This window comes from Panulirus ornatus, chromosome 41 (genome assembly GCF_036320965.1).
Source record: "Panulirus ornatus isolate Po-2019 chromosome 41, ASM3632096v1, whole genome shotgun sequence".
Taxonomy (NCBI): Eukaryota; Metazoa; Arthropoda; class Malacostraca; order Decapoda; family Palinuridae; genus Panulirus; species Panulirus ornatus.
In genome coordinates, this window is record NC_092264.1 from 18,208,409 (window position 1) to 18,220,382 (window position 11,974).

Below are 11,974 nucleotides of genomic sequence, written 5' to 3' on the forward strand. Positions count from 1 at the left end.
TCCTCTTCCGTGGTTCCATCCGCTGCCAAGTCCACTCCCAGATATCTAAAACACTTCACTTTCTCCAGTTTTTCTCCATTCAAACTTACATCCCAACTAACTTGCCCCTCAATCCTGTTGAACAACCCAATTACCTTGTTCTTATTCACATTTACTCTCAACTCTCTCCTTTCACACAATTTTTCAAACTCAGTCACCAACTTCTGCAGTTTCTCACTCAAGTCACACACCAGTACTGTATCATCGGCGAACAAAAACTAACTCACTTCCCGATAGACTGCATACTCGCCCCTCTCTCCAATACTCTTGTAATTACCTCCCTAACCACTCCATCCACCAACAAATCAAACAACCATGGGAACATCATACACCCCCGCCGCAGACCGACATTCACTGGGAACCAATCACTCTCCTCTCTTCCTACTCGCACACATGCCTTAATAGAAACTTCTCACTGTTTCTAGTAGCTTACCTTATGCATACATTACATGTTTCCACTGCATATTTTTAGGATTATTACAATTTATTTGAACTTAGACTTCGATTCATGATAAAGTTTGTTTTTCTCTAAACATATTTGTGACTGATACGACAGATATGAAATGAAACATTACACATGAATATGCATTATGTTATGTAAATAAACCTGTCTCCCTCATTCCATATTGACAGTTCTTGAGTTTCTTGTGGTTTCGAGTAAGTATATCACTAATGTTCCATTGTTTATTTTCACATTCTAACATTACCTTTCTCTGGAATATGTCATCTTATTTCCACTTTATATTCTCAGTGACACCTGATGTTATACCAGGTTCGGCTCACAGTGATTGATGTCCTCAGGTTGCTTCTCTGTCCATCTAAACTCAGGAAAAGGTAAACAAGACAGCAAAACAATCCACGTTTTGTTGTTCATTTTTATTTACATGAAAAACAACAGCACTTAGACACATTAAGGATCAATATCCGACTTGAATTAATTCTAAGTAACGAAGATTTCAAAATAACGTGTAGCCTAGGAACATATAAGATACACATTTCCCCTCATAGGATGTCAGCGCTTTGTACGCGCCTATGTTGAATACCGTATTTTGCTAAGTCTTCGTCTTCTCTCAGCATACAGTATAAGTCTGGAACTGATTCACTTTTCTATCTTACAGCTGGCCTGGCCTAGCGAGGACAACTGCCACATTTTCCACATTAGGGATGGCACCACGATTGCGGGTGGCGCTACTTGAACTGAATCTGTTGGAGGTCTGGAAAGAGCTGCTGGAGAACTTCTTTGTGTTCGCATTGCTGCCACCTTGACGAGTACTTCCTAAGGATGCGTTTGATGTGGAAGAGAAAGTGGCATCTGAGGAAGCACGACTTCCCTGGGACGCATCAGAATGCTTGGAGGAAGAAAACGAGGAGAATCCAGAACCTGAACTTCCCGCTGAATGCTCAGATGTACTGGAACCAAGACTTCCAGTAGCCACTTGGAGTGCAGCTTGACCACGAGTTGCTCCACCAGCAACACCTTGACCAGCCAGTACCACTGCCACACTCTCACCGGTCTGACCACTCAAAGAACCAGAGCTTGATCCAAGTGAGGAGGTTGATGAAAACCTGGAGCCAGATGATCCAGATGATCCAGACGAGAAACGAGAGCCAGAGGTGCTTGAAAACTGAGAACTGGAACTACCACGGGAGCTACCTGATGAAAATCCAGAACCGGCACCACTGGAACTGCCTGATGAGAATCCAGACCCGGCACCACTGGAACTGCCTGATGAGAATCCAGAACCGGCACCACTGGAACTCCCTGATGAGACTCCAGAAGCGGCGCCACTGGAACTCCCTGATGAGAATCTAGAACCGGCACCACTGGAGCTGCCTGATGAGAATCCAGAACCGGCACCACTGGAACTGCCTGATGAGAATCCAGAAGCGGCACCACTGGAACTCCCTGATGAGAATCTAGAACCGGCACCACTGGAGCTGCCTGATGAGAACCCAGAACCGGCACCACTGGAACTGCCTGATGAGAATCCAGAAGCAGCACCACTGGAACTCCCGGATGAGAATCCAGAACCGGCACCACTGGAACTGCCTGATGAGAATCCAGAACCGGCACCACTGGAACTCCCTGATGAGAATCCAGAACCGGCACCACTGGAACTGCCTGATGAGAATCCAGAACCGGCACCATGGGAGCTGCTTGATGAGAATCCAGAACCGGCACCACTGGAACTGCCTGATGAGAATCCAGAACCGGCACCATGGGAGCTGCTTGATTTCAGTGCAGAACTGTCACCATGTGTGGAACCTGTTGAGGATCCTGAACCAGCACCCTGGGAGCTGCCTGACACGAATCTAGAACTGGTACTATGAGAGCTACCTGATGAGAAACCAGAACTGCCTGACGAGAATTCAGAACTAATTCCAGCTGCATCTGTGCCAGTTGGAACCTGGTTAGCAACTTGACTTCGAGTGATTCCATCTGGAATGGTTTGACCTGCCAGGACCACTGCTACGCTTCCACCGACTTGACCTGCCGAAGAACCAGAGCTTGACCCGCTGGAGGCGGTGGATGAAAAACGAGAGGCGGAATTACCGTCAGCCGAGGAGGTAGAAGAGAACCTGGAGCCAGAAGATCCAGAAGAAAAACGAGAGTTGCTTGAAGATAGCCCTGATCCTGTTCCAGAAGAGCTGCTTGATAAGAATCCAGAGCTGGCACCGCTGGAGCCGCCCGTAGAGGACCCAAAACTAACACCACTGGAACCACCTGATGAGAATCCAGAGCTGCTGCCACGGGAGCTTCCACTAAGAGATGCAATCTTGGTACCACTAGAACTTCCAGTAGAGGAGCCAAAAGTGGTCCCACTGGAACTTCTAATTGAGGATACAGAACCAGTACCGATGGAGCTTCCAGCAGAGGACCCGAGATTGGCAATACCGGAGCTGCCAGAGGAGAATCCAGAAGTACTGCTGTCTACGTCTGTTCCAGTAGTCACCTTGGAGATATCTTGCTCACTAGTGACTCTAGTAGTGACACCTTGATTAGACACGATCACTGCCACATTTTGTCCACCATGACCAGAAAAACCGGAGCTTGATCCCCTTGAAGATGAAAACTGAGAGCTGGAGGTTAATCCAGTTGAAGAGGAAGAAGAAAGCTTAGAGCCTGAAGATCCTAAAGACAATTGAGAACCAGAGGTACCAGAGAATCGAGAGCTGCCAGAACCTGTACCAGTGGAGCTAACAGAACCAGCCCCAGTCGAGCTGCCAGATGAGAATCTGGAACCGGCGCTGCTGGAACTACCTGATGAGAATCCAGAACTGACACCGGTCGAACTGCCAGATGAGAATCCAGAACCTGCACCAGTCGAACTGCCAGATGAGAATCTGGAACCGATGCTGCTGGAACTACCTGATGAGAATCCAGAACCTGCACCAGTCGAGCTGCCAGATGAGAATCCAGAACTGACACCAGTCGAGCTGCCTGATGAGAATCCAGAACCTGCACCAGTCGAACTGCCAGATGAGAATCTGGAACCGGAGCCACTGGAACTACCTGATGAGAATCCAGAACTGACACCAGTCGAACTGCCAGATGAGAATCCAGAACTGACACCGGTTGAGCTACCTGATGAGAATCTGGAACCGGCGGCGCTGGAACTACCTGATGAGAATCCAGAACCACCAGCACTGGAAGTGGTTGATAAGATTCCAGAATTAGTACCAGATGTACCTGTGCCAGAGGAAACTTGGAAGACAGATTGTCCAACAGTAACTCCAGCAGGAGCACCTGTACTGCCTAGGACAACTGCTGCTCCTTGACCAGTAGAACCAAAGCCTGATCCGGTCGAAGTGGTGGAGGTAAACCTGGATCCAGAAGATCCAGAAGAGAAACGAGAACCCGAGGTACTGGAAAACTTAGATGTGGAACCACCAGTGGAGCTGGTTCCTGTAAGTCCAGAACTACTTGCAGTATTGCCTGAGCCAGTAGAAACCTGGAAGGCAGATTGACCACGTGCAACTCCTGCAGGAACGCCTTGACCAGCCAGAACCACTGCCACACTCTGACCATTCTTTCTAACAGATGCTCCAGTTCCGAAAGAGGTAAAGGACCCAGAGGAAGAGCCCGAGTTTAAGCTGGAAGAAGCAAGGCCACTGCTAAGGCTGGAAGCGCCAGATGACTGGGATGAGATTCCCAAATTTCCAGTTCCAGATAATGCATTGCTGACTTCAGGATTCACAGTTTGTACGGTAAATCTTGAAGGAGTAATACCAGTTGTTTGCTGATTGAAGTTCAAGTTTGCTGAGCCTGATGATCCTCTGGAACCAGATGAACTGGAGAAACCAGATGATCCAGTTACTGAAGTACCAGAAGCTCCAGAAATCCTAGATGATTCTCCTGAGGAACCAAGAGAAGCACTAGAGAGCGTGGAGGACCCGGCTGACCCCCTAGCAGCATTAAGAGAAGCAGCAGAGAGGGTGGAGGAACCGGATGATCCCTGGGTTAGTCTTCCAGAGAGCCCCTGACCTGTCAGGACTACTGCTACGCCTTTGTCGGCCTGTCCACCTGCAGAACTTGATCCAGCAGAAGAGGAAGAAGAAAATGTAGAAGAGGAAGATCCACTGCTCGAGCCACGTACGGCACCTGAGAAGGTGGCGGAGCTGGAGGAACCACCTGCAGAGCCTCGAGAAGCACCGAAGAAGGTGTTTGTACCGGATGAACCGCTGATGGAGCCCCGAGAAGCTCCTGACGAGGATCCAGCAGTAACTGAGGCGCCGGAAGAAGAGGAAGAACCTTGGCGGATGATTGGTCTGAAGCCTTTCTCGTCAGCTATATACTCCACGGTGAAGGTTTCACCATTAGGCGCTGTCCATCTGTTGGTTGAAGGGCGTAGGAAATTAACAATGATGAACTTCCTTTACACACACACACACACACACACACACACACACACACACACACACATACAAAGGGAAGACTAAGAATTTCGCTGTAAGGTATAAAAGAAGAGAATACAAATATACCAGAATAGGAAAGGTGGAACAGAAATTTGAAAGGAAAATTGTTTACAAGGTAGGGAATAATCCAAAGCTTTTCCATAATTTCATCAGGAATAAATGTCAGTTAAAGAGTAGCTACTCTGGCTGAGGGATCCACAGGGAAGAATGTGGAAGCATTGGCAAAGCCAGTATGATGGAATGGGGAGGAAGTGTTGGAAAAAATCAAAACATCTGGAAAAGATATAAATGAAATATTAATGGGTCTAGACCGGTATAAGGCTCCTCGTTTTGATGAATTTTCTCCATGTGTGCTACAGATGTGTGTACATACACTCAACAAACTGCATGAAACGTTGTTTAGGATGACGCTGGAAATACCTAAGAGGCCGAAGGAGGAGAAGAGCAAACGCCATACCTTTGTATGACGAGGACGACCTGATAGAGGTGCTGAACTACAGGCGAATGTGGTCTGTTACGTGCTGGAGAAGATAATGTGGTCTGTTACGTGCTGGAGAAGATAATGTGGTCTGTTACGTGCTGGAAAAGATAATGTGGTCTGTTACGCACTGGGGAAGATAATCAGGAGCCAAATGATGATCTCCTGCAGAAGGCAAACTCTCTCAGTGACAGACATCATGATTTCAGAGAAAGCAGGGCATAGGCGAGGAACCTCTTAGATATCTATGAAACATTGAGCTGTTTTAGACAAAGTAGAGGCTTGGGTGGATAGTCTGTATTTGGATGATCAGAAAGCATTTGACATTATGCCACATAAGAGGCTAGTAAAGAATCTGGCTCTTCAGGCTACTTCGATAGGTAGAGTATCGCAGTGGAAGACAACAAAAGACACATGTCGGGGGAGCCTTCTGGAAATGGGTTAAGGTTTCTCACGGCGTGCCGCAGGGTTCACCTCTGGGACCGTTGTTCTTCTTGATCTATGTAAGGGACTCGCCAGAAGGAATGAATTCCTACCATAACATGTTTGCGGTTGATGCCAAGGTAAGGAGGAAAGTAAAAACGAGGATTGTTTGATAAAACTCAATACATGTAAATGTGAATTAATGAAGTTGGGACATGTCTGCTGGCAAATGTCAGAATAGCATTCAAGTATCTGGATAAAGCAATATTCAGCAAGCTGTTCACATCTACATTCGACAGTTTTTAATTTTCCAAAAGAAGGAACAGAGAAGGGGGCCAAATGAGGATTTCTCCCTTTTAGGCTCGGTCCTCTGTTTTTTACGCTACCTCGCTAACGTGGTAAATGGCGAATATATATATATATATATATATATATATATATATATATATATATATATATATATATATATATATATATATATATATATATATACATGCATATATCGGTTGTAGACTTACGAATATGAGCCGGAAACTGCTGGCTTGTTCGCAGCATTGATGCCTTGGTATTCACTATGACGTATGGATCCAGCCAGGATGTTGAAGCGCTGGTTGAGGGGCTGGAGGTCGTCTTGGTGATGTTGGTGGTGGTGGTGATGATCCAAGCCATCAAGCTTGGCAGCCACTGTCAGCCCCACCAGGGCTGTGAACACCACCTGCAACGGGAGAGACGCGTTCGGTAAATACCTGTTGTTTTCATCTGTTGAAGAAGATTGCCTTAGATGTCACTTACTGAACAACTCTTCGCTTTAGATCTTATTGTCACGAGAAGAAACAGTCTTCAGTGGGTGCAGCAAAGGTATTGGAAACCATTTTCTACATTCAACGTTACTTTACCATCCAAAAACATCCAAATGGTTCAAACTTATAGTTGTGTGATAGCATTGTGGATACTACATGCTTAGGTGTAGTGGTAGCTCATGGTCTGTGTGTAGATGACCCCAGCCTCGCTCTCATTAAGGGAGCTCATCCCAAGGCAATAATCACGGCTCTCTCTTTGCCGCTATAGCATCTCACTTCTTACCATTAGACAATGCTCACCTCCTACCACTAGACACAGTATACTCTGTGCCGCTATAACATTCATCTCTTCCCACCAAAATACCCTACCTTCCAGTGCCACAACTCACACTTTGCAACCATCATAGGTCGTCCCCCACTACTGGACAGTTCATCTCCGCCACTGTCACAGTTTCCTGAAACTATGTTCTTTACCAAAGGTCCTGTCACCAATCACCACTACAGCTCACTCTCAGCCATATACACTTTGCATGAACACTGCCTCTCTCTCTCTCTCTCTCTCTCCCTCTCTCTCTCTCTCTCTCTCTCTCTCTCTCTCTCTCTCTCTCTCTCTCTCTCTCTCTCTCTCTCTCTACCCTTAACACAACTATGAACTACCAACAAGGCTCTTGCTCCCTGCCACCACCAGAGCCAACATCAGGGCAACACTTACGGCAGTCTTCATCTTCCTGCACTGGCTGCTGATACCAGTGTGAGGAACAGGGCGAGCAACCTCCTTTATATACCCACTCAGCGCGTCCAGTCTCCCCCTCTACCCAACTCCATCCTCTTCCTCCTCCTCCTCCTCCTCCTTCACTACCATCACTTACACAATACCACGCTGCTCCCGACCTGACCATTCAAGAACGCCACTGTTCTCTCCTGACTTACTGTGTCCTTCTTCCCACTTTCTTTCCTTTTCCCATGACTTATTTCTTCCCCCACCCCCTTCCTCCTGTGTAAAGCTTGTTTTCCTTCTATTGTTCCCAGCAATTTATGTCAATTCCCTCGTTCCTGATATTCTATATCCTTGTCACTTCGTCTCCCTCATCCACTCTTGCCTTAGATTTGACCCCTCCAAATTCTTCCTGACCTAGGTTCATCCATCTCCAGTTTTCCTTATCTCATTCCTCTAAATCCCACTGTCCTACTCCTCTCTCAGGCCCGACTCTCTCCAGGTTTCCCCCTCCTACCCACCCCTGCTCAAGGATCAGATTTCCGCTGTTTCCTCGTCCCACCCCCTGCCCCAGCCTCCTCTTGGTCCCGCCCATTTTGCTCCCTCCCACCGTAGTGCCCTGTCTCTCGCGCTGCACACCCGACGCTTCCCTCTCGTGGCTCAAACCACCCACTCTGCACATCCCTGGCCCTCAGCTGACCGGGTCTCAGCAACATTCTTATCAGTGTTACCACAACAGACCTGCGTCACGGCCATGTTCTATTCCTCCATAATGTTTTTCAGAATTGTCTCTTCCTGGTGGGCTTCAAACTTCCATACAAAGGCCTCAGCGTCTAGCATGATATAGAGGCCTACTAGGGGCAGAACCTGTGTGTATACGCAGGTAATAATCTGTATATAGAATCATGTGAATTTTTGCTATAGGTTTATCTCCAGTTTCATATTAAACTGATAACATCTTGATTTGTATCCATATCCTTTTGAAATTTTAGCACACCTGCTGATGTGGTTCCAATATTGATGAATGCATAAGATCTTTATATTGTTAAATTGTCGCAGAAAACTGAGTCTCTAGCGAAAGTCGCATGAATATCTGTAGTACTTTTGAGGGTCTTCACGTACAATCTATAGGGGCACAACAGAAAGTAAACTTTGATTTCATTATTGGGTCCAATCACCATACCAACTTATATGGGGATACTTAATTGTCATTTTCACTTCAGATATTATCTACTGAAGCCTCGTTGGTATATATATATATATATATATATATATATATATATATATATATATATATATATATATATATATATATATATATATATATAGGAAATCTACCATTGAAAATATTCCTCTGTTGCTCTCATGATGAAGAGATGATAATGAGAGGCTCATATTAAGCAAGTCCTCAGGCTAAAGCGTTGTGTTTGTGACCCGCTGAGATTCGTGATGAAAGAGAAAGTTGCTTGTAAGTTACCAAAAAGAAAAGCTGTTACACGTTCAGCCACCTAACCAGCTCAAGTGGTCTTACAACTAGTGTCGGCTCAGGACAAAGGCAAATGTTTGTCATTAACTTGGTCAAGACGGCGAAGCTATGGGAAAGATTATAAAGGACATCGAGTCTCGTTTCAAAGATTATGGGTAAAAGTTAAGTCATATGGTATAGATGATGTATACCCGGGGGTTAAGAATGTAGTTGACGAGACATAAACAAAGGTCAGTGATTAATGGTCAAAAATCAGAGGAAGTTAGACGTAACAAGTTGTGTACCGGTTCTCTCCAATATCAAAATCTAGAGGCCACCAAGTTTACATGAGAAAGACACAGACACAGGAGGCCTGGTTGGCCCACGACTGGGTTGTCTGGTACAAAACAAAATCAACTTCGCAATTAAGAAGATAAATCTACAAATGAGACTGAACTTCTGCATCTATCAATGACATAGGTAAGTTCACAGTCTTATGTACGTAAATAAAATGGATAGCTGTTTGAAAATACGTTTGAACGAGCTTGGGTTGTTAACGCTAAAGGGAGAGAGGGTCAGGTAAGACCTGATCCAAGTATTTCGGCCATGAAATGATTAGCATGAGGAGGAAATCCTCAGCAACTGGAGACCAGTGTGGAAAAATGAGAGGGAGCGCTTGTTTAAACTTACCAACCAATGGCTCGGGACTATGGAAGGGAACAACGCCTTTCATATCAATCATGAACTCCTGGAAAGCAGTTCCAGAGTGAGAGGTTAACATCTTCAGCACAGGTGTCCTCAAGGTCAGTTATGAAAGGTACCTGATTATAAAAAGACTTTGTGGAATTCTCCTAATGACTACCTGGGCCTTATATTAATATAGATGAGTCACCAGAGTTAGCGTAGGTAACTCTTCAAAACAACAGAGTAATCAGTCGTCACGAAAGAGCGAGAGCTTCTCGTATTTCAATAATGTTGTGTTTGGCGGCACCACAGGACAGCCTAGCCCCGAGACATTACCATACACGCCAGACCATGCACGACAGCCTAGTTACTGATGCACGGTACACACTCTCTCTCTCTCTCTCTCTCTCTCTCTCTCTCTCTCTCTCTCTCTCTCTCTCTCTCTCTCTCTCTCTCTCTCTCTCTCTAATTAAAAAAAAAACACTTTCTCACCTTCATGTGTAGCCTCGCCTTACTTTCATCCCAGGGCCACTTCGCGTAGCATCTTCACTCGAGCGCTCCCGTGTGATTCCCAGGAGACGGCCAGTCTGGAAGTGAAAGGGAGAGTCGGTCTTGCCATTCGGGACTGAATATTCGCCTAATAGATTTATATTCCATGCAAGACTTAATAGATAAAGTAATGAGGATATTCACCAAGTTGTAGGGTCACAATTATAAGGTTATAATGTGAAAGACTGTAACAACCAAAGGTCTTTATCAAGTGGCGTAAGAAATGGAAGAGTTGGTAGTTACTGTGGTCATCTGAAGGACAAGTCGGACCAAGTACTTCCCTTTCGTACTAACTTGCTATAACCTTCCCTGTCCTACCTCGCTCCCTCGTCCTAACGTACAACCAGTTTGTGGCTCTGATCTTTCTTGCTGCATAAGCCTGCCACTCCCTACTGATGAAGAGACCACCACTGCGGTAACAATACGAAACTTTATTCCGCGGTGGTTTGCTACGCCTGAGACGTATTTATAATTAGATGAATTATATAACCGAAGAGGTATTACATATCTATATAGCGTTGTTTAGAAACTGATTAAGGTAAAATTGTATCGATATTTTTGTTTCATTGTACAGATGTTGAATGTTTGTTCTGTCAAGCAATAGTTGGTGTTTTATTAACTTTGTTTTGGGTGGTTTCCGGCCTTGTAAATGAACATTCAGGTGAGGCATAAGTTCCAGGACCCCTGAGAGGAACTTTTTCAGGGGGTACCAGGTTTCTTTAGGGCCCCCTTCCATTCTCCATTAGTCATCCTGTTTACATCCACTGCAGTTTTATGCCATGAATTGTAAGGCCAAACAGGGCATGGCAGATGAGAAAGGGTTGGGATGGAGCCTCCACTCTGTGGATTTTCTGCATTTTCTGAAATCCCAGGCAATTCCCGGGCCCCCTTTTGGAACCCCGGGCCCGGGTATGATGTACCCAATGCACTCCCCTCTCAGAGGCCCTGGGCATCACTAAAAGCGGAGTGGATGAATCGTTTCCAGAGGATCCCAGAGGATTCTTTTAACATCCATATCCTTACCGGTAAGGGCTCTCGAGGCCATTTAGTTTCTTGATGGCATTTGTGTTGATGATTGTGACGTGGAAAGTGAATTCATGTATGTGTCGTATCTTGTAAGGTTGGAGTTCTACAGAATGGATGTAGGTGAGTATCTAGGATGATGGAAGGTTGTAGGGTTGATCCAAGTCTGTCTGGGGTTAAGAGTGTGATGGTAGATTTCTGTGTGGATGTAGACATTCTGAGTGAGAGGGTGTTCTACTTGTATAGTGCAGTGTTGCATGTTTGTTACATGGGTTGTGTCAAGATGCTGTGATGCGAGCGTCAGATCAATTGCATATGAGAGGATCTTTACACTGTTATGTGCAGGAGGTGGCGGAGGGTCATGTAAGAAAAGGTTGAAGAGGACTGGAAAAAGAACTTCTCAAACGGGGATTCTACAGTAGAGTCTCTGAAGCTTACTGTGGAGTGTGGTGTAAAGTACTCTTGTGTGAAGCTGTGTTTGGGGATGGTGCAGAATACTATTGTACTGACATCTATCGTCACTAGTCCCGTGCGGGAGGAGGTCTGTGGTTCACTGAGCCATCCAGGATATGTTCTGTGAGGTTTTGTGCAGTGGTAGTGGCGCGACTCTGTCTAAGCCACGCGGTGGGGATGAGAATTGTTTTGTTCACTGTGATGTAGACGAGTATAACCCTGTGTTTAGATACTGATGACTGCAGCGATGCAGGACGACAGGAGGGAGGGGAACTGTCTGGCAGTTTGGAGGGTTTCAGGATGGTTACTATGTGGGCAAATGTTTACGTGTTTGGGATTTTGTTTTGTAACTAGGAGTGGATGAGGGTATCTGTAAGTGCCTGGAGTGCAATAGCAGTGTTTTCCATACGTAAAGGAAATACATATGA

At 45.7% G+C, this 11,974-nt stretch overlaps 1 protein-coding gene across 1 annotated transcript; it reads right to left on the reverse strand.

Annotated features, from left to right (window-relative positions):
- Window positions 1-900: 900 nt before the first annotated feature.
- Window positions 901-7,458, reverse strand: LOC139761733 (uncharacterized). The gene is made up of 3 exons (XM_071686137.1): window positions 7,370-7,458; window positions 6,376-6,572; window positions 901-4,872 (listed from the first exon to the last, which is right to left on the reverse strand). Exons 1-3 carry the CDS (start codon window positions 7,379-7,381, stop codon window positions 1,152-1,154), a joined length of 3,930 nt encoding a protein of 1,309 aa, XP_071542238.1. The 5' UTR covers window positions 7,382-7,458; the 3' UTR covers window positions 901-1,151.
- Between the last annotated feature and the right edge of the window lie 4,516 nt (window positions 7,459-11,974).

Excerpts from the sequence above, each read along its gene's own strand:
- LOC139761733 (XM_071686137.1), bottom strand. Across the intron at positions 4,873-6,375 it reads GCAGTTTCCGGCTCATATTC|ATGGACAGCGCCTAATGGTG; the intron begins GTAAGTCTACAA and ends TTCAACCAACAG.